This window comes from Phodopus roborovskii, unplaced genomic scaffold (assembly GCF_943737965.1).
Source record: "Phodopus roborovskii unplaced genomic scaffold, PHOROB, whole genome shotgun sequence".
In the NCBI taxonomy this organism is placed as follows: Eukaryota; Metazoa; Chordata; class Mammalia; order Rodentia; family Cricetidae; genus Phodopus; species Phodopus roborovskii.
The window spans coordinates 648,327-669,295 of record NW_026126517.1 but is presented as its reverse complement, the minus strand read 5'-3'; the positions used below and the strand labels follow the sequence as shown (position 1 = coordinate 669,295).

The 20,969-nt window shown below is 50.6% G+C and overlaps 3 protein-coding genes across 3 annotated transcripts; all 3 read right to left on the bottom strand.

The window, feature by feature from the left end:
• Nucleotides 1-363: 363 nt before the first annotated feature.
• On the bottom strand, nucleotides 364-1,508 carry Icam4 (intercellular adhesion molecule 4 (Landsteiner-Wiener blood group)). Its single transcript, XM_051197215.1, has 3 exons — nucleotides 1,142-1,508; nucleotides 722-1,027; nucleotides 364-576 (listed from the first exon to the last, which is right to left on the bottom strand). The coding sequence occupies exons 1-3, from the start codon at nucleotides 1,506-1,508 to the stop codon at nucleotides 458-460; spliced, it is 792 nt and encodes a 263-aa protein (XP_051053172.1). The 3' UTR covers nucleotides 364-457.
• A 557-nt stretch (nucleotides 1,509-2,065) lies between these two features.
• Icam1 (intercellular adhesion molecule 1) lies at nucleotides 2,066-9,693 on the bottom strand. The gene is made up of 7 exons (XM_051196939.1): nucleotides 9,596-9,693; nucleotides 7,447-7,707; nucleotides 5,047-5,361; nucleotides 4,458-4,739; nucleotides 3,708-3,965; nucleotides 3,366-3,614; nucleotides 2,066-3,275 (listed from the first exon to the last, which is right to left on the bottom strand). Exons 1-7 carry the CDS (start codon nucleotides 9,660-9,662, stop codon nucleotides 3,106-3,108), a joined length of 1,602 nt encoding a protein of 533 aa, XP_051052896.1. The 5' UTR covers nucleotides 9,663-9,693; the 3' UTR covers nucleotides 2,066-3,105.
• Nucleotides 9,694-15,709: 6,016 nt separating this feature from the next.
• Mrpl4 (mitochondrial ribosomal protein L4) lies at nucleotides 15,710-20,403 on the bottom strand. The gene is made up of 9 exons (XM_051197006.1): nucleotides 20,332-20,403; nucleotides 20,177-20,243; nucleotides 19,925-20,075; nucleotides 18,701-18,752; nucleotides 17,728-17,845; nucleotides 17,022-17,128; nucleotides 16,826-16,935; nucleotides 16,663-16,739; nucleotides 15,710-16,044 (listed from the first exon to the last, which is right to left on the bottom strand). Exons 1-9 carry the CDS (start codon nucleotides 20,386-20,388, stop codon nucleotides 15,899-15,901), a joined length of 885 nt encoding a protein of 294 aa, XP_051052963.1. The 5' UTR covers nucleotides 20,389-20,403; the 3' UTR covers nucleotides 15,710-15,898.
• Nucleotides 20,404-20,969: the final 566 nt, after the last annotated feature.

The window sequence follows — 20,969 nt, the reverse complement described above, 5'->3', positions numbered from 1 at the left end:
GAGCTGTGGTGTGTATCCGCGGAGCCAATCAGGAAAAGCCATACCAAGAGCCAGCTCTTATCCAACCCAGGGCCTGGAGGGGAGGCCAGTTTAGCCCGCAGGGATAAAACCGGGGAAAACACTATGCTGAGTAACTCGGATTCTGGGACAACACGCCTGTGTTGAAGGAGAAACTCCAGGTGCCTTGAGACACATGGGTGAGAAACTCCAGGTGCCTTGAGACACATGGGTATTGTTTCCAGTATTGAAACCAGGCAAACGGACTACCCCTGAGCTACAAATCTTCAGCCCGTAGGCAAGGTATTTGGAGAAAACAGGGTCACCTAAAAAGGAAACCACTTCCTCCAAAAACCATAAAACAGAGACTGAGGAAGGCTTTATTGATCCAACAAGAGTATCTGAATTAGTTGCTCTGAGCTTCTTTTTTTATCCCTCTTGTCAGGCATCAAACACCCGTTTATAACTGAGTCTGCACGGCCTGGTACTTGCGCACGTAGACAGCCCCCACAGCCAGGAGGATCCCCACCAGGGCCACAATGGAGGCAGAAGCCAAGGCTTTGGATGCTGGGTTCAAAGCTGGGAGCGGAAATGAAAATCAGGAACGAGGAGGTTTGAGGACCTCCAAGACTGGAGCCCATGCCTGTTCTGTGGGCCCTTTTGGAATGGCAACATCCCCTCTCCCGCACCAATTCCCCCCCCCCCAGGTTGCAGGGTGCCTCACCGATCATCGTGAACATAACAGGTGCAGAACTGCTGCGCACTACTAGTCCATCAAGATTGAGGCGTGCATGGCAAGTGAGTGGTTGCCAGAGGTCGTTGGGTCCTGCCCGTATCACGTAGGTCAAAGTGACATTAGCCAGATCTGAACCGGTGAAGCGCTCCAGACTTTCAAAATAAACCACCTGGCCACCTTTCCTTAGGCTCACCACCAAGAACCCCACGGGGAACACGTGTATCACATAGCAGCGTAGAGTGTACTTGTGGCCTACTAGGACAGGAGGCTCCATGATCACACTTCTCGGCCGTTCTAAGGCAAGGAGGGTAAGACCAGCAGTCACCTCCTAAAGCAAAAGCAAACTACCCCCTTCCTCCACCCTTCTCCCCTCACCCCCACCCCGGCCTGAGCCCCCATTTCCCTCACTGTAAGCGGTGATCCTGGCGGTGGCCTCGCGCGTTTCTCCTGCGCAAGTGACGACGCAGCGCACCTTGGAATTCCAGGCCCTCACATCCAGTAGCTGGTAAGATACCCAACCCGAGCCATTGAGTGTCTTTCCCTGCCGCAGCTGAGTGCGCAGGCTGGAACGCACCGGCAGGGGGCAGCTGTGGCTGCAGTTAAGCCACACGGAGCCCCCAGGAGGCACAGCCTCCACCTCTGGGCTTAAACGTACCAAGAAAGGCATTGAGGCCCTGGAAGGCATGGGAGGGCTTTGCATCCACTCATGCTGGAGGCTCCCACTCCTTGGATAGGCAGCTACTAGCAAAAGCGACGAGAACAGGACAGACTCCATGGCACAAAGCCCGCGGTGAGTTGCGCGGGGGGGGGGGGGGGGGGAGGAAGCTTCAGCTGGCCCTGGAGATAAGGCTCCCTGGAGATAAGGTTCCCTGGCCACACCCCAGAGTGGGCCCAGAAAACCTGTTGAAGACACCGTCTATCCTGGACTCTAAAATGACACATCAGACCCCACTGTCAATGAGAAGTTATTGCACGTTTCTGAACTGGGCTTTCGTTTTCACTTAACTCCCAAAAGGTCATTAGTGGCTCAGGCCTTTATTCCAAGCATCCAGGAGTCAGGCAGGTGGATCTCTGTGAGTTAGAGGCCAGTTCATTCCACACAGCATGTTCCAGGACAGCCAGGGCTACATACTTTATCTTAAAAAGCAAAGACAGACAGACAGACAGACAGACAGACAGACAGACAGACACACACACACACACACACACACACACAGTTTCAGACTCGGGGTTAGATATCAGACAACCCTTTGAAGAAGCAGGAGAGTCAGGAATACTTAGAAAGGGCTCTAGCTGACGGATATAATGCGTATCCTTAAATTCACAAGAGGCTGAAACCAACATAACACTTTATTTACTCAAATGAAAAGCTTCTGAGCTGGAAGGGGAGTTGTGCCCCCTCCCCGCCCCCAGCATGCAGGGCCCTACTGAGTGGCTGCAGCATCTTCCAGGCTGCTTCCAGGCTGTTTGAGGTGGAGCCAGGTGGGGGCATGCAGGGACTCCATTGTTCAGCTGCCAAGGGTGGTCATCCATATTTGGGTATGATGGTTGACTCAGGGAGCAAAGGTAGGAATGTATGTGGATGGAGAAGTGGTTACTCTTGATGGTGGTGCTGGAGTCAGGACTCCAAGAGAGGCCTATGAGCAGGGAACCATTGTTCATCCACTTAGTATTCTTATGACGGCTCTTTTTGAAAAATCATCCTGGCCAACAGAGGCACCCCAGCCCCATGTGAACCTTTCTCCAAGCTCTGTTGTGTACATAGCTCCTGCAACAGTATCCTGACAAGAACCTGTATATTCGTCTGCTCACTGCTCTAGTATCTATGCAAGGTACTCAATAAATAGGTAAAACTTTTTTTCTCTCTTTTTGGAGCTGAGGACCGAACCAAGGGCCTTGTGCTTGCTAAGCAAGTGCTCTACCACTGAGCTACATCCCCACCTCCAGGTAAAACTTTGAATTAATAAATACATCATGATGAAGAGTTGGGGACAATGTCCCAGCATTCCTGTGCCAGAGAAAGTATGGTCTTATGTTCCGACTCTTGCTTGTGTCTATTGGATATCACTTTTCCTTAAGCAGGGGCCCCAAGCATGGGCAATGGGAATGAGGTCAGCATTTCCTGACTGAAGGCCACAGGCTGTGGGTGTGTTCAGGTCACAGAAACACAACCTTGATCTTGTTAGGTCCTCTCCACGAAGTCCTGAAGCCACAAGTGTGAGGAGGTCTGATTGCTCCCCAGGCCACCATCTTGTCTTGTCACAGCCTGAGGAGGGGGCAAGGGTAAACACTATCTGTCTACCTTTCTGTTCAAAAGTAGTACTGGCTGCTGCCCACAGGGGGGTCCAGGGAGGTGTTGGTGTCCTTGTGGGTCAGTGAGGTGGGGCCTTGAGTTTCATGGCCTCCTCCTGTGCCCTCTGCAGTTTGTATATCCTGATCTTTCTCTGTCGGTTATAAAGGTAAATGGTCGGGCCCCCCACAAGGAGCACAGTAGCCAGCATTGTCACCACAAGGATGATGACCCAGCTATTAGGCTGGTGATCTGTGTAGTAGAGACAGAAGGGGATGGTAAGGATTGAGGACCTGGCACCCTGCCCACCAGGCACCCAGCTCTATACCCTGGGACACTCACAAAGCACTATCAGGAACACATCCCTGGTGACATTTCCATGGGAGCTCACAGCATGGCACACATAGGTACCGTTCATCTCTCGTGTGACGCTCTTCACTTCCCCAGTGGGCAGCGGGGCTCCATCTGTTTTCCGGCTGCAGGTTAGTTTGGGGGATGGGTTTCCCCAGGCCTGGCATTTCAAAGTCTGCTGAGACCTCTCAGGCCAGGTCCAGTTCCCCAGGCAGTCCACCTCATCCAGCCGGGGGCCATCTGGAGAAATGATAGTGTGGACACAGATCACGGAGGGCTCAGGGCACTTGGGGTTTTAGGGGACCGCAATCACCACCCCGCAGCCCCACTCACACAACACGTGGAGTTCCAGGGTCTGATTTTTTAACAGCACCTGCCCAGCCACCTTCAGAGCTGCAGAGCAAAAGAAGCGTTTCTTGTTATCCTTAGCGCTGGCATTCAGTGTGAACTGGGTCTTCGAGGATGGGGGCCTGGGCGGAGCACCACTCAGCCACACCACCTGTGCTCCTCCGTGAACTTCACACTTCACAGTCACTTGGCTCCCTTCTGAGACCTCTTTTTGGCTCAGGGTCAGGACCGGAGCTGAGAAATCTGTGGACAGTACACACCGTGAGCCCCGCCCAGTTCAAGCCCCGCCCTCAATGGCTAGCTTCAAGTGTGGGTGGACTTGACTCCAAGGTTCCCTCTAGTGTCAGCCCCAACTTCCAGCAATGGCCATCCCTGGAGTGGATTCCTCCTTTTCAAAAGCCTAGCGTATTTTTGTTGCTATTTTTTGAGAAAGGGTCTCACTGTGTAGCTCTAGCTGGCCTCGAACTTATAAGAATTCCACCTGCCTCTGCCACCCCTGTGCTGGGATTAATACATGTGTCACTACTGCCTGAGTTCCTCTTGAAAGTGCCATTAGCCTATTAGCCCTGCACCTGGTGCCAGTCCTGACTCTTGCATGGGCTACCCCACAGTAGGCCACTGCCTCCTGAAGTCCCATACCTGTGCCCCTACACTGAGTCGCTCCCCTTTTAATACCCTTCCTTGGTATCAAACAAGGCTCCAGCTATCTCTGGACTAAGTTCCACCCCTTCTTACTATAGATGCTCAAGTTCCTCTCTGCCTCCAGGATCTGGTCTGCCAGCTCCAAAACACAGCGCAGCTGCTGAGTTCCCTCCAGCTCTGCAGTCACCAAGGCAGTGGCTGACACCAAGTCTCTGTGGTTTGTGCTCTTGGAGGTCAGTGTGTGGCCTCCCAGCTCCAGAGTTATCTGGGCTTCAGAGGCAGGAAACAGGCCGCCCAAGGAGCACATTACTTTCTGCACGGTGCCCACCTCCAGGAGGTCAGGGGTGTCTAGCTTCAGGATGGTCACAGGAAGATCTTAAGAGAGAAGACAGGATTGAGTAAGAGCTATGGCCACCCACAAACCTCTTTCTTCTTTGTATTCATTTATTGTATTTACTGTGTGTACGTGTACAACTTTCAAGAGTCAGTTTTCACCTCTGGAAGTTGGAAATTGAACTCACGTCATCTAGTTATCTCGATGATCCCAAAACTTCCACTATCAAGATCACCATTTTCTCAGCACCTCACCCACATTACACGGGGTGGTTTCTTCCGGAAATCCCACCCGTGCCTGCATACATTCCCAAGGTATGTAGGAACACCTTGATTCCCAGGATCTCACCAAAAGTCCGGAGCTGCCTGACCATGGAGACATTTGGGAACAGTGCTAGCCCTTGTGGCCTGAGGTCCAGTTCTGTGCGACATGAGAAATTGGCTCCGTGGTCATCTCTGCTCGCCAGTACCGTGGTTGTGATCTCCTTGGGGTTCATGGAGTCCACATCTACTGACTCCTGGTGCAGCACCTCTTCCCCTCGGAGCAGCTTGACAGAGAGTTGGTTCCGTGGTGTTCCACCATCCACCATGCAGCGCAGGGTGAGGTTCTTGCCCACTGGCTGCCAGGCAGGCAGAGGGTCCAGCTCCACACGCTCCGGGAAGGCTGCAGGGAGACAGAGGGTTGGGGATCCTGTAAGATGGACCGCCCCAAAATGACCACACCTATCTAAAACCCTCAGTCTCCCCAACACACCCCACCACCTAAGCAGCCAGGAATGCAGAGAGTTTTGGGGAAAGCTAGGGAGGAGGCCAGGAGTGTTTGCACAGGGACTATAACCATTCCCAGAAGCAGTATCTGAGAGGTGGAAATGAACTCCAAATTCTATCAGCAGAACACTGGGCAAATAAGTAGAAATCTAAGCACCTGGGTGTGCTGGAGGTTGATCTCACCCCTCAAGACAGAGGGGGTGGTGGCCCAGTCTTAGAGGTCTTGCCTATCAGGAGGAAACCCCTGGATTCCATGCCCAGTCCCACAGATAAAGTAAGATTAGGTTAAATGAAAATGTGCCAGTGATCTGGCTCAGTGGATAAAAGTGTTTGTGCCTGCGTGCCTGAGTCCAATCCCTGGACCCAATGTAAAGCTGAACAAAAATAAATAAATAAATAAACAAACAAACTCCACAGAGGACCAAGCACCTACATTGTGGCTCAGGATCCAAGGGAATCTGGCTCCCTCTTCTCGGGCACCAGGTAGGCACTTGGTGTACAGACTTACAAGCAAAACATCCACACACAAAATAAAAATGAATCTTTTTGTAAAAGTTGACCTCTGACATCCACACATATTGTGCCACCCCTTTCACATGCAAAATAAATAAAAATTTAAAAATACAACTTGTAGAATTGGAGGTCCTTTCAAACATACGTCCCCAAACAACTGCAGAGCTGCCTCCCTGTCTTAAAACACGGGCCCATGGGAGAGGGCATAGTTCTTCATCTTCCTTCTTGTCTCTGAACTGCAGTCTCTCATCAAGTCCTGGTTGCTCCATTCTTCAAATATTTGTTTGCCCTTCCCATCTTGGATGCTGCAATCACAAGCAGTAAGTGCAGACAGGCTGTGGCTGGATGCCAATTGCTGTCCAGCTTCTAGTAATCCAGCTTTCTGTTATCCACATTTTGGGTATTATTCCACACCCTTCATGGCTCCCTGACTCCCAAGGGAGAAAATGCTAGCACCTGACTCACCATGTGCAGCCCTCTCTCTTCCAGCAAGGTTGTAGTTTCCTATTCCAGCCTTGCTCTGGGTTGTACCCTCTGCCTAGAGCATCCTCATCCCCAGTTGGGTTTTTTGGTTGTTGTTTGTTGGTGCCTTCCCCAAACCCCACTGACCTGGAAATCACTATGTAGACCAGGCTGGCCTTGAACTCTGCCTCCCAAGTACTGGGATTAAAGGCATGCAACCACCACACCTGGCTCAGGTTCATTGTGTTCATAGAGTAGAAATTAAGGCACAGCCAAAGTGACAGATACAGAAATGCAGCAAAGACAATTACAGCCACAGCCTGGGCTCCCAAGATCAGGTACACTGAAAAAAGCTCTGCAGAGGTACTTCCTGAGGCCACCAGGAATGCTTGGGGACTTCCCTCTGGGGCAGCATTGATACATAAGCCCACATCCTCCAAACCACATAAGGCTTTTGTCCTGATACCGATAAGATTGGTGGCCTTTAGGCTTCCCTGTATTAGAACAATCTGAGGAAAGCTTGACATGGTCAACAAATAAACCAAGATGCCAAGTGCCCAGTGGTTACCCAGTTCCTCGGTGCCAATTCCAAAGCCAAAGCCAGCTGGGTATAACCTCTGCCTGGAATTCCCCAGTTAGGGGCTAGGGGCATGGTTCAAGGGCAGAACCCCTGCCTAGAATACCCAGAGAAGCTGGGAGGTGGGTTGGTTGGTTAGTGCTAGTGCAGCATGTGAAGCCTGCCTGGGTTCCATGTATAAATATAGCCTCCCTCATTCTGCCCCCACTGCTCCTGAATACACACATTGTTACAGCACCCTCCTCAGCAGAACAATCCAGGCATCAAATGGTGGCATTCTGGAATATTCTAAATTCCTGTGGTACACTCTCCTGGCAAAAGTTTAAAGAGATCTCTAAGTGATAGTGAGACTTTCCAAAGCTGCCTCCTGGTGCCAGCTGCCATATCCCCAGTGAGTCTCCCTACACCCCACCCCCAGGTGTCACTCACAGTACAAGATGATGGTGGCAGAGGCTGAGGACTGGGTGGGACCACAGTTCTCAAAGCACAGTGGATTGCTGTCTTCTTCAATGTCACTCAGTTCAAATAGCTTCCAGTTGTGTCCATGATCTAGTTCTACTTTGGGCCACTGAGTCTCCAGGCCCAGGTTGTGACTCTTGCTGCAGGAGGAGGAACAGTTCACCCACATGGATGCACCCCGAGGCAAGAAGGCTTCTTTGGGGTGGATGGACACTTGAGCACCACCAGGCCCTGGAACAAAGGGGAGAGATGATAGGCTGGTTCAGCCATGTGACTTCAGAGCTAGGTGCTGGGCATGCATGCAGCCTTGAGTCAGACAGGATGTTGCCCTCAATGCAGGAGGCAGCCATGCTTGAGCACACGAGATAAATATGAGTGTTGAGGGCCTGAGAGGGGGTGTGCATAGTGGGCAGAGCACCACTAGCATGCCTGAAGTCAGAGTTTCACCCTCAGTACCCCAAAACATGGATGTAACAGCACTATAAGCCCAGCCCCAGATAGTAGCTGTTGGGTTTTTGTTGTTGTTGTTGTTACTTTGTTTTTGCTTTGTTTGTTTATTTGTTTGTTTTTTGAGACATGGTCTCATTATGTAGCCCTGGCTGTCCTGGAACTTCCTGTGTAGACCAGGCTAGCCACCACACACAAAGATTTGCCTGTCTGCCTCTGGAGTGCTGGGACCAAAGGGGTGTGCTATCACAAAGTTTCAATAGTGGTTGGTAATAAGAGTTTTGGTAAAACCAAAGCAGAGTAGGGTATATCATATAGCTCCTTGGAAGCAGATTTGAGCAGAGATCTGAAGGATGACAAGGCACTGCCTGAAAAGAAGCCAATTATAGATAGAACAAAGAACATAAAGGCCCAGCAGGGTCTGAAAGAGTGGGCAGTAGGAGAGAGGAAAGAAAGGAAATCAGAGTATCCTCTGTGTAGTGGTGGTCACATTCCAAATGTGTCTCTAGGGTTGAAGAGATATGGCAGCTCACAACTCTCTGTAACTCCAAGATCTAACACCCTCACACAGATATGCAGGTAGAACACCAATACACACAAAATAAATTATTTTTAAAAATGTGTCCCTAATGCCAGGTGTGATGGTGCACATTTTTAATCTCAGCACTCAGGAGGCAGAGGCAAAGGCAGGTGTATCTCTCTGAATTCAAGACCAGCCTGGTCTACAGGGTGAGTTCAAGGACAGCCAGGGCTACACAGAGAAACCCAGGCAAGGGAGGTAAAACAACCCGCCCCAAGTGCTCTGATTAGCAGTCTGGGTATTCCCTCTGGAGACTCTCTCAGGCACTTCTGGAATTATTCTGGTTCTATGGAGAACCCTGAGGCTAAAAAGACTTGATCCAGCAAGGAGTAATAGATTCTGAGAGTCCAGGTCAGAAGCCTCCTGTGAGCTGCTGAGCAAGTTCGGGATCTTCCTTTCATTGGAGGACAGCTGGTACTGCCCCAGGCTGCACAAGGGAGGGCAGCGTGGGGAGCCCTGAGCCGTCTCACTTCTCTGCCTCTGGCTTCTGAGTACACCAACCCTGGAATTCCCCAACTCAGAAGCAGCCTGGACTTCCCCAGGGGTGAGGATGAGGAACAAGGTATCTGTGGGGAGGGAACCGGACCTCAAGACTCAGCTTGGTAGTAGCTGGTCCCCCTACTATCTGTTCCCCCCCCCCCCCCCGGGCCACATTCTGACTGCCCCAAGACAAGGGCTGTGACCACGGTTCCCATTGGTCTAAACGTACAAGTTTATAGAGAAGTAGTACGTCTTGAGCCTGTCATCCCAGGCTGAAGGGGGAAAAGGAGGGGTCCATGAGGTCGAAAGTTCAAGGCTAGCCTAGGCTAAGTGTCTCAAAACAGGAAAAAAAAGGGGGAAGGGGGTAGAGGGAGAGAGAGAGAGACAGAGACAGACAGGCAGACACGGACAAGCAGACAGAATTGTGTTCTGCAGCCCATCCGCGGGATTTGAACTACTCGGGGCTGCTGGTTTTCAACCTTTCGTTTCCAGTCCCACTTCCCGTTAACAGACGCCTAAGTACTGTCCGTGTACTCTGATTCTCTGGCGCGTGTCTGGGTTCACCTGGAGTCCGGAGACTTGTCCCTAAAAGCGACCCCACCTCGGACTCACCTGGAATCACAACGGCCACCAGGGCCAGGAGCTGAGGCAGCGTGGGCCTGGCGCTCCGGGGAGCCATAGCAAGGTCAGGACCGAGAGCAGCAGGTAGCAGCGCCCAGGGACAAGCACTGCTTGCGAACTGCGGTGCCGCTCGGCACGCATTGCTCCTTTATAGCTGCTGGCCACGGGGGGCCGAGGGGTGGTGCTGGCACTTTCCCGGAAATCTCGCGCCTTCCCCTCCGGAACGAGGACTTTGGTATTTCCGGATGGAGATTGTGCCCTGGCCGAGAGGGGTGGTCCTGCCTCGCTGGCCACTGTGGCCCAGGGATTTCCAAACTGAAGCAATGACAAGTTGGGGGCGGGCTGTGTGAGGGAGAGGGTGTCAACGACCAGAACGTTGAGTTTAGGAGAGAAGGCTCGGGACCTCTTCCAGTCATGCTTCAGGTTAATTGGGTAACTAATGCCTAGTCCCCTGCACCATCGGGACTGCCATCCCCTCGAGGGTTAAACTGAGGCTCGGTAATCCTGAACCCCCAGCACCTACAACTCTTTAACCCACCCCACCAGACAAGCCTTAGACAAAGATAAGAGTTCCCTGGAAGTGGCCCTCTCCCCAGGGTCATACCCCACCCATTTGACACTAGAGATTTTCAGGGCAGCAGGCCAAGCAGGCTTGGACAGATCCAGCGAGGGTGAGTCCTGCCACAGAAGTGTTCAATTCCTCCCACCCACAAGTGCTCCTGCCCGGCGGCCTTGCTTCCCCTTTCTTTCTGCTTTGATCCCTGGGACGGACATCTTGACAGCTCCCCAAGGAGGAAGGAAGAAGTCTGGTCCTGTGGCCTGGAGTCGTGAGCCACCCTTCCCCAGGCTGGATGAGAAACTGAGAGTAACTTAAGAGAGGCATCTCTTAGAGAGGGGCCTAGCCTCCTCATCCACCCCCCTTTGTCTTCTCTTCCCTCTCCTCCTTTCCCCCTCTTCCCTATCCCCCTTTCTCCCTCCCCCCCTGTCCTTTCTGTCTCTCCCTCTTCCCCTCACATCTCACCCCACCACTGTCTCTTTTCTGAAAACTGGGTATCAACTAGCCCAGGCTGGCCTCAAACACTCTGTAGCTACATTGAACTCCGGATCCTGCCTCGTGCTTGGTTATTTTAACCTTTGCTTTTTCAGAAAAACTGAGGCAGACCCTGAACTTCGCGGGTCGGGCGAAGAGAGATCTGGAACCCGAGGCTTCCTGTTGTGGGGCGGTATGGTTGCCGTGGAGACCTATGCTGGGCCAGGAGGTCGTGCTGCAGATGCGGAAGGGAGAGGTCGAGATGCACTCGCTCTTCCTCCCGCGGCCGCAGCTCCTGGGACATTCCACAACCCACACCCCCAGCCTGGGCATTCCTAAAGAATTTCCACGGGGATCTTTTGATCTTGGGGGGATACTCAGTCCCTGCCCCGGGACGACTTTGGCAGAGTTGCAGGGTGACCTCAGGGAGGTCTGGGAAAGCCCTCAGAGTGGATCTTTCTCAGGGTGTCACTGAGAATCTTTGGTTCCTACTTCACGTGCTGGGGCCTTCAGGGCCATGTAAGTTTCCATTTGCAGCCCTGAGAGCGAGGTTGTTTAAGTGCTGCCTACTATGTGCAGGGCACCATGGTTCCCAGAGCTGAATATTGGAAAATCCTGCTGGGATACTCAGCTGAGCGGTGACCGGCAGAACACAACTCTATTGCGACTGAAAGGCTCAGCAGCCTAGAACAACCTGTGACTCGGGAGGTGGGGCAAAGAACAGCTGATTGAGGTCAACCTCAGCTACACAAGTTCAAGGCTAGTCTCACATGAGAGTTTGTTTTCAGAAACCATCAACTGGGGGCTGGAGAGATGGTTTGTTATAGATAAAAGCAAGTTGTCTTGCAGAGAGCCCTGGTTCAATTCCCATCACCCATATGGCAGCTCACAACAATCTGTAACTCCAGCTCTAGGGATTCATGTGATATTCTTTATCTTTTGGGCTCCCTAGCATCAGCAGGAACACACACGCACACACACACCACACGAGATAGCTTGGCAGTGTGATAAGTTCAGTTAGTAGCACCATGTCAAGCAGCAAGCATATATATAGTACACATGCGGGCAAAGCATTCACATATAAAATAAAATTAATATAATGCAATAATTTAAAAAATAAGCTAGTTAGTAGAGTGCCTGTTTTTTGTTTTGTTTTGTTTGCTTGTTTGTTTTTTGGAGGGGGTTGGTTTTTTGAGACAGGGTTTCTCAACTGCTTCAAGTGCCTGTTTAACCAGCATAAAGCCCTGGCTAAATCTGGTGGCACAAGCCTTTAATCCCAAAGGCAAGGAAGTCAGTCTGGTCTACAGAGTGAATTCCAGGACAACCAGGGCTACACATAGAAAACAAAGAACAGAAAGAAGGAAAAGAAAAACCAAAATAAGTAAATGGACAAGCACAAAGCCCACGGGGAGCAGGGAGGGTCAGGAATTCAGGATTATCCTCTGCTACATGCTGACAGTCAGCCTGAGCTACACATAAGAGCCTCCCAGATTAAAAAAAAAAAAGTATGGAGTATTTGTGACTAGTGGTAAAGTGGAAAGCTAAAGCAAGGATAGAGTGTTTGATGGTTAAAAAGAATTGGTGTGGTGACAAAACATTGAAGGGGTGGAGGGAACACCCAGTGGTTAGGAGCACTTGCATCTCTTCCAGAGGAACTAGGTTTGGCTCCCAGTATATCCAGAGGCTCACAATTGCTTGTAACCCAAGCTCCAGCAGATCCCATGCTGTCTTCTGGCTTCCACAGACACCTATATGCATGTGGCACACACACAAGACTTTTTTAAAAATAAAAGAGGATGTCAGGCGTTGGTAGCACACACCTTTAATCCCAGCACTCGAGAGACAGAGGCAGGCAGATCTCTGTGAGTTCGAGGCCAGCCTGGTCTACAAAGCTAGTTTTAAGATATCCAGGGCTACAAAGAGAAACCCTGTCATGGAAAAAAAAAAAAAAAAGTGTGTGGAGAAACAGTGCAGCAGTTAAGAACACTGGCTGCTCTTGCAGAGGTTGAGTTCAATTCCCTGCAACCACATAGTGGCTCACAACCATCTACAATGGGGTCTGATACCCTCTTCTGGTAGGCAAATGCAATGCAGACAGAGCACTCGTTTAAAAAAAGAAAGGTAACCTGGGTGTTGGTAGCATATGCCTTTAATCCCAGCACTGGGGAACCAGAGACAGGTGGATCTCTAGGACTTCAGGGCCAGCCTGCTCTACAGAGTGAGTTCCAGTAGAGCCAAGGCTACACTGAGAAACCTTGTCTCAAAAAAAAAAAAAGTTAGAGGCTAACCTGATATATATGTGAGTCCACTGGACATCACTTGGACTTGGACCCATTCTCAGGCTAGACCCACTGGACTTGTTGAGGCTTGGGGGCAGGTCCAAAGGCAATTCCTTGGTTCAGGTCTGAGATCCTGGGAGGGCCATTTGCTGATGGGAAGGTGAGAGGCAACAGGCTTCAATGTAGTACATTCTAGAATTATATTCCTTTACAGTTTCCTCCCCTGCCTGTGCCTCAGTCTGCAGGAAGGACATGACTTCCTCCCTGGTGCCAAATCATCTCACACAAATGTTCTGAAACTTCCAGTCTCATTTGCTGTGAGTTCTGGTGGTGACACCTTGCAGATCCCTCAGCCTGCCATGCTTTTCCTCTCTTCCCAACATGGTTTGTCCTCCCTTCTGGACCCCCAGCAGCCTCTGTTTTTATTTCTCTACTTTGAGATACACTCTTGGTCTCTGTATCCAGGCCTGGCCTGGAACTCCGGAGCTTCTGCTCCAATACCCATGAGCTAGGATTTCAGGCATGCACTACCGCACCCTATTAACATTTCCCACAGCTGTGGGTTGTAAGTGAAAGCTCTACCAGCTGAGCCACATGCCCAGCCCTGATGTTTTGTTTTTTGAGACAAAATCTCAAGTAGCTCAGGCTAGATTCAGACTTACTATGCAGCCCAGGGTGACCTTAAACTCCTGGTCCTCCTGCCTCAACTTCCCAAGTGCATTCACCTTGCCTGGCTATGTCCTAATGACTTGAAAGTACATTCCAGATACAGTATCACTTTCTTCGGATACCTTTTGCCCCTGGAACTGTCCATCAGTGTGGACAGTTCTGTTTTGTTTTTCCCTGTGGGTGGTAGTGAGTCTTACTGCTTCCTTAAAGTTCTGATGTTGGTTGGAACTGCATGTATGTCTAGGTACATCTGTCCCCTTAGACCGAAACTCTCCACCTCCATGCCTTTAGCTGCACAACAGGAACAGAGACATGTAATAGTGGCCCGCACACACTGGGCAAACATCAGCACACCTATAACTTATTCCACTGGCTTGTACAGTAGGATTTGGGGGGGGGGTTGCTGTTTTTTGAAGTAGGGTTTCTCTATGTAACAGTTCTTGCTGTCCTGGAACTTGCTTTTGTAGACCAGGCTGTCTCTGCCTCCCAAGTGCTGGACTAAAGACATGTACCACCATTGCCTGGCAAATTTTTGTTTTGCAATCTGGCTGACCTGGAACTCACTTGTAGATCAGGTTGGTCTTGAACTCAGAGATCTGCATACCTCTGACTCCTGAGTGCTAGGATTAAAGATGTGTTTGGTGGTTTTGTTTTGTATTGTTTCGGAGCAGAGGAAGCATAGGTTTATTAAGGAATAAGAAGAAAGATCCCCAAAGGGTGAGGAGTCTATGACAGGAACACTCTTCAGTGTTTTAGTGTTTGGGTTTTTGTTTGTTTGTTTTCCTTTTTCGAGGCAGGGTTTCTCTGTGTAGTCTTGGTCCCCTGGAATGCACTGCCTCTGCCTCTTGAGTGCCTCTACCTGGCATTGTTTAGTGTTTTTGAGGTAGGGTCTTGGCAGATCAGGCTGGCTTCAAGCTATGCAGCCAAGAGTGACTTTTCCAACCTTCTCTCCTGCTTCTGTCTCAAGTGCTAGAATGAAGGTGTATGCCACCATGCCTATCTGGTCTTACTATGTAGTTCAAGCTATCCTTAAAATTTCAGTCCTATGGCCAGGTAGTGGTGCACACCTTACTCAGGAAGTAGACACAGACATCTGTGAATTTGAGGCCAGCCTGATCTATAGAGTGAGTTCCAGGACAGCCAAGGCTTCTATACAGAGAAACCCTGTCTCATAAACAAACAAATTTGAAGTCCTCTGTAGTGGCATCTTATTCTACCAGTGGACTTGGGGTGATGGGCACATCTTAGGGTGTGGCTTCAAGTGTTCGGACATGACCCCTTACAATGAAAATGAGGGACTGGCTCTGTCTTGGATTGTGGTCGGATCATCCCCCCCCCTGCAGACTGCCCAGACACAAGGCCCTGGACTCTATGCTCAGTATCATAGAGGGGGAAAACGTTTTCTTTTAAGCCCCCCTTTGGGGGGGGGTTTCTGGGTCGTTTTTGGAGCTTGTCCTGGAACTAGCTCTGTAGATCAGGCTGACCTTGAACTAGGAGAGATTAGTCTGCTTCTGTCTCCCAAGCGCTTAGATTAAAGGTGTGCACCACCGCTACCCGGCTTAATTTTTCTTATTTTATGTACTCTGTCTACATGCCATGTCTGTGCACCATGTTTGTGCCTGTTGTCAGCAGAGGCCAAATGAGGGTGTCTGGCTCTTCTGGAACTGAAGTTGAAGAGAGCTACAAGCCGAGCTGTCATGTAGGTGCTGGGAATCCCAACTGAGATCTTCTGGAGAATAGCCAGTGCTCTTCATTGCCAAGTCATCACTCCAGCCTAGTTTTGTTGTTGTCTTTTTGAGATAGGGTTTCTCTGTGTAGCTTTGGAGCCTGTCCTGGAACTCACTCTGTAGACCAGGCTGGCCTCAAACTCAGAGATCCTCCTGCCTCTGCCTCCCTAGTGCTGGGATTAAAGGTGTGCCCGGCTGTTGTTTTGTTTAACTGAGAATTTAGCCAGGTGGTGGCACATGCCTTTAATCCAAGCATGTGGATGGCAGAGGCAGGCGGATCTCAGTAAGTCTGAAGCCAGCCTAGTCTAAAAAGTGAGTTCTAGGACAGCCAGAGTTGTTACAGAGAAACCATGTCTCAAAAAGAAAAACAAAACAAAAAACAAAGCTGAGAATACTGGCATGATGTCTTTAAACAAATTTATTTATTTTATCACAAGAACACAAGATTATCAGAAGAAGCCTGCATGTCACACAGGTAGCAGATCTTCCCAGAGATGAATACAGGCTGCTGGCTTAGCACCTAAGCACACTCCAGCATCTGCTGACTTGGCCCCCAAGTGGGATGAGCTTCTAGGTGACCAGGGCAGGGTTAGGGGAAGTCATTGTAGGGAAGGTGGAAGGGGTAGAGTGGAGTGTATCTTGAATCCTGCCAGAGTAGCTTATCCTCCAAGAAGGCAACGGAAGGCAGGGTGAGAACCAGAGTCTGGTGTTTGAGCATGCTGTATACATTCAGGCCTGGGATGTGAGGACATGGTCAGGATGTGGCTGCCTTCTAGTTCAGCCCAAATCCATCTTATCTGAAGCCTGACCCTTGCCCTCCTCTGAGGTCTACTGCTAGTCTTCAGATCCCACATCAGTGCTAAGAAACTACCTGCCTTTACATCTGCCCAGTATTTGACTGTGATTCCCATACCACATTCCAGTGAGGAAGCCCTAGGAAGTGATTAGACACTTCAGTATCACTGGGAGATCAGAATCAGCAGGAGTTGTTGAGAGGGGAGGAAAAGGGGGTGGGGGGGCACAAGGGACTGACAAACGGACCCAGCTTTCACCCAGGTGCCCATGCTCACCCCCCTGCAGGCTACATGTGAAAATACTTTTAACAGATATGACCCTTCACAATGCTTCTTGTAGCTGGGGCAGCTGAAGGATGGAGGGGTGGCTCTGAACAGAGCACATGCCTAGCACAGGAGGCTCTGGGCACTGGCTTCCACCCCAGCACAACTAAATGGTGAATTCTTAGACATGTCATTCAGTCATGGTGTGATTGGTACAGGGTTTGAACTGCCCAAGATTAACAATGGGACTTGTGTGCTAGTTTGCTCCAAGGTGAGGGCTGAGTGCTTCACTTACCAACTGTGGGGATCAGGTTGAAGTTCTTGAGCCTGGAGGTTGCTGCCACAACATTCTCTGGCATCTCCTCGTGTGTCCTGGAACAGATGGAGGCTGAGAGAGTGAGCCTGGCAGGACACAGAAGACTTGACCTCCACTTCCCCATCCTGCCCTATGCCCTCACAAGTCTACAAGGAGCACGGAACTCCCCCAGTGTCGGTACTGGGCCAGCTCTGTCAGGTACTGAGGGTCTGCAGTGGGCAGCTCCAGGGAATCCACAATGTGTAGGTCATCCTGTGGAGAAAAACAGGATTGGGGGGGGTCTGTACTAGGACCCCCAGGAACCAGCTGTTTTCCCTCCCAGCTATACTGTACCATACCTGCATCAGCTTGACTGTCAAGGCCACCTTGAGGCCCAGTGCCCGTACTTTCATAGGCAACATGTAGTAGTAACTTGTAGGACCCCGGGGACCATGGGCTACGCCTCCTGCAAGGACAGTGGTATGTGAACAGGTGCTGGACACTGCTAGCCTGGGAGGTCAGAAATCAGCCTGATGCGTGAGACAAAGTGAGTAGGCAATGAACAGTAGCTAGAGGAGCTGGGAGGGGCCAGAGACCTCACTAGGAACCATGGGGAGAGTAGGAAAGACTAGACAAGAGGTGGGTGATGGCCTGTGGACACGCATGAAGGTATAGTCATAGTCATCTAACTCTAGTACAAGAAACTGAAGAGTAAGAGTTCAAGACCAGCTTTCGCTATATAGCAAGACACAGTCTCAAAAGTAAAAAGTAAACGATTAAGTTATCAAAGAGAAGGTTGAGGGCTAGGGCTGTGGTTCGGTTGGGAATGCTTGCCTAGTGTGCACAGAACTGTGGGTCCCATCCCCAGCACTGCATAAATAGGCTTGGTGGTGTAAGGTTCCCAGATCTCTGCCCCCCCCCCCCCACTACTCAGCATGCTTGAGTTCCAGTGCCTATCCCAGTAGGCTAATAAGCTAGGGAGTCAGATGTCTCTTAGCTGGGCAGTTGTGGGCACCTGCATGGAAAGGGTCATCAGGGACTCCCTCCCAACTGGGTCCCACTCACCTCCCCGCCATATGGGGGAACGGATGCTGCCATGTCGGGCCCGGCCACTGCCTTTCTGTTGCCAGGGCTTGCGGCCACCACCACTCACCTCAGCCCTGGTCTTGGTCTTAGCATAGCTCTGTGAGTAAAAGAGATTGGGGGTGGGGGGGGTGTTTCAGACAAATGCCAGTGAAGACTGTCTTAGGGAAAGAATGAGAGTAAAGGGACCAGAGTCCCTCCCTTGTGAGGTAGGGCCATGCTGCTCAGTTCACAGAAGCACCTGACACCTCTGAGTACTAGCTCACTGGACTGAGACCAAGTCCTCCCTACATAGCCCAGGCTGACCCTGAATTTTCAATTTCCCCTCCTCAGCCTCTGTAGTGTTGCAATTGCAAGCATGAACCATCACACCTGGCTCCTCCCCTGTTGACTCCTGAATGTTGATGGCACAAAACTCTTTGCTCTCACTGACTAAATGGTCATAGTAGGCTCTGTATGGTACTTTCCACAGAGTATTCATGCATGCCTTGCCTATTAACTCCACTCTAGCCATACTCCCTGTCAGCTAGTTAGGTCAGACTATAGACCGAATAAGTTAAATGTCCCTTTATGGCTGGAACATGGCTCAATAGTAGAGCACCTGTCTACAATCTCTAATGAGGGTCTGGTGACATGGCTTAATAGTAGAAATACCAAAATGAGGGGGGTTTGCTTATTAATAGAGCAATTGCCCAACTTCTGAGGCTCTGGGCTTATTACCCAGAACACAGCACTAAGTACCTCTCTCTGGAAAGATATGTGCCTAGTCTAACTACTGATTTTTTGTTTACCTCTCCTACTAGACTGAGTCCTCAGGACAGGGATGAATGTTGAGATATCGGAGAAGTAACCTGCCTCTGTATGTACAAGGCCTGAACTGGACTGTTTCCAAAGAGCACATTCACAGGCCTCTGAGCCCAGTGGGAAACTCTGCCATGCCACTCAGGACACTTACAATTCTCTTGAAGTTCTTCTGCCAGGTAGCAACCTGGTGTAGGATGTCCAGCCTGGAAAAAACAGAAGGGAGACCTAAGAGAGACACCCCAATTGAAACTCTCCCACACCTGCATCCCAGTAGAGGAGACCTGATTCTTCCTTGGATATTCAGGACCCTATGTCCTTCTCTTTCCTGACCACAGCTGACACCTTAACTCAAGCCAGTCTATGTACGACAGAGTCCAGCCGGATGTGGTGACTATGCCTGACCTTTTGGTACTCAAGAGGCTAAAGCAGGAGGATGGAAAATTAAAGGCCCAGCCATGCTTCATGGTAAGAATCTGCTTCTGAAAACCAGAGTGGAGTCAAACATCAGAACTTTTATACCTGCTCTCTAACTGAAATATTTTGTCTTGGCTGGATCCAGCAGGTCCAAGTGTGAGGGGAGGGAGGCTGGAGAGATGGCTCTATGGTTAAGAATGCTTCTGCTCTTGTGGAGAGCCCAGGTCCAATTCCCAGCACTCAAAACAGCTCACAGCTGGTTTTAACTGCAGTCCTGACCCTTCCTTTTTTGGACCTCTGAAAGCACTGCACACATGTGATAAAGATACGTTCAGAAAGACACTTCACACAGGAAATAAAAAATCTGTGCAGCCCTGGCTGTCCTGGAACTCACTCTGTTGACCAGGCTGGCTTCAACCCCACAGAGATCCACCTGCCTCTACCTCCCGAGTGCTGGGTGTGTGCCAACATCACTCAGCTAAGTCTGGCTTTCTTATCAGTTATTTTTAAAAACGTTAATTCATGATATTTAGTATTTTTACTTTCATGTATGGTGCCACATAGCCCAGACTGACCTGGAACTCACTTTGCAACCTTGACCATTAATTTCTCTGTCTTCCTATTTCCACCTCCATAGTGTTGGATTTGGAGTTGTGGGTTCCTATGGTCGTTGTGTGCAATAGTGGAAGGGAACCCAGGGCCTCGTTCACGCTAGGCAAACCCTCCAACTGTGCACATCCGCTGCTCTAATAATCAACGTTTCTAGAAAATTTCCTGTGTGCTAGATTAACCTACCTAGTCATCACCCAACTTGCTGAGGTCTGATAAAAGGGGACCGACAGTAAGGAAGGATGTAACAGCCCAGGGTGGCTGTAGGGCTGTGTCCTTAGTCGTCCTGATCACCCCTTTTGTCACATGGAGAAACAGTGGCAAAAGTTCTCCCACTCCTGCATGCACTCACCGGGGCGCCGTAGCAAACACTTCAGGGTGCAGCTCCGCCAGACCAATGCGCTCCTGCTCGAAGCCTCTCAGTGACTCGACCCAGGCCTGTACCGGGCGCCGGTGCGCCGGGATCAGGTGCTTGCACTTGCGCACCACAGGATCTAGGAGACCTGGGAGTCGGGGAATGAGTGAACAGGTGTCAGAAATAAAAATCAACACTTTCGGTGCATCCTCTCCAACCTGTGTCAGGGTGTGATCCCCGCCGCCTCACCCGCTCTAACCCCCGGCTCCGAGCTCTCCGCTGGCCGTGCGGAGTCCTCCGCTAGCGAGTTGAGGACCTGGAAAACCATGGGCATTTAGTTAGAGACGCTCCCTAAGAGTTCCCAACCTTTGACCTCCGTCCTTGACCTTAGCTCGGTGCCCTACCCGGGAGACAGGGGGTCGAACCCAGGCGTGCGAAGCAGCCCGGAATAGCCGCAGCATCTCGGGTCAAATCTCACAGCAGAGAGGCCAAGCCCTTTAGACACTCCCGGCGAATGTTGATGACGTCGACTGAGACGCCACTATCACCAATGCGACTCCGCGGCCCTCAGCTCCGAAAAGCGAAATTTTGCTGATGCCCGCTAGCTTTGCGGACAGCCGGAAACCCCGCCCCTAAGGAGCGCGGAACCGAAAGATGACCAATGAGGTTGCTCTGAACCTTTTGCTTCAGCCAATGAACTCAAGGATAGGTGAAAGGCCGGCACGCCCATGGGTGGGTGCTACCTGATAAATAAGTTTTCATTTTTTTTTTATATCTTTTGATTGGCTTTGGATAAGCCTCCTGTCACGCTTCTTATTTTGACTACAACTTTTTCTGCGTCAAACTTTCCCTCCTTTTACCGTTATTGATATGATTTGGTGTTTGTCCTGACTAGCTTGAAACTATGTAGCCCAGGGTGGCTTCGAATTCAGAAATCCACCTGATTTTGCTTCCTAAATGGTGAGATTAAAGATGTGTGCCAGAGTGGGTGTAGTGGTGGGCGCCTTTAATCTCAGCACTCGGGAGGAAAAGGCAGGGGGAT

Excerpts from the sequence above, each read along its gene's own strand:
- Icam4 (XM_051197215.1), bottom strand. The coding sequence starts at position 1,508 with ATGGAGTCTGTCCTGTTCTCGTCGCTTTTGCTAGTAGCTGCCTATCCA. Across the intron at positions 1,028-1,141 it reads CGCCAGGATCACCGCTTACA|AACGGCCGAGAAGTGTGATC; the intron begins GTGAGGGAAATG and ends TCCTTGCCTTAG. Across the intron at positions 577-721 it reads TGTTATGTTCACGATGATCG|CTTTGAACCCAGCATCCAAA; the intron begins GTGAGGCACCCT and ends TTCCGCTCCCAG.
- Icam1 (XM_051196939.1), bottom strand. The coding sequence starts at position 9,662 with ATGGCTCCCCGGAGCGCCAGGCCCACGCTGCCTCAGCTCCTGGCCCTG. Across the intron at positions 7,708-9,595 it reads GGTGGCCGTTGTGATTCCAG|GGCCTGGTGGTGCTCAAGTG; the intron begins GTGAGTCCGAGG and ends CCTTTGTTCCAG. Across the intron at positions 3,276-3,365 it reads TGTGTTCCTGATAGTGCTTT|ATCACCAGCCTAATAGCTGG; the intron begins GTGAGTGTCCCA and ends TCTACTACACAG.
- Mrpl4 (XM_051197006.1), bottom strand. The coding sequence starts at position 20,388 with ATGCTGCGGCTATTCCGGGCTGCTTCGCACGCCTGGGTTCGACCCCCT. Across the intron at positions 18,753-19,924 it reads GTGTTTGCTACGGCGCCCCG|GCTGGACATCCTACACCAGG; the intron begins GTGAGTGCATGC and ends TGTTTTTTCCAG. Across the intron at positions 17,846-18,700 it reads AGAAGAACTTCAAGAGAATT|AGCTATGCTAAGACCAAGAC; the intron begins GTAAGTGTCCTG and ends TTTTACTCACAG.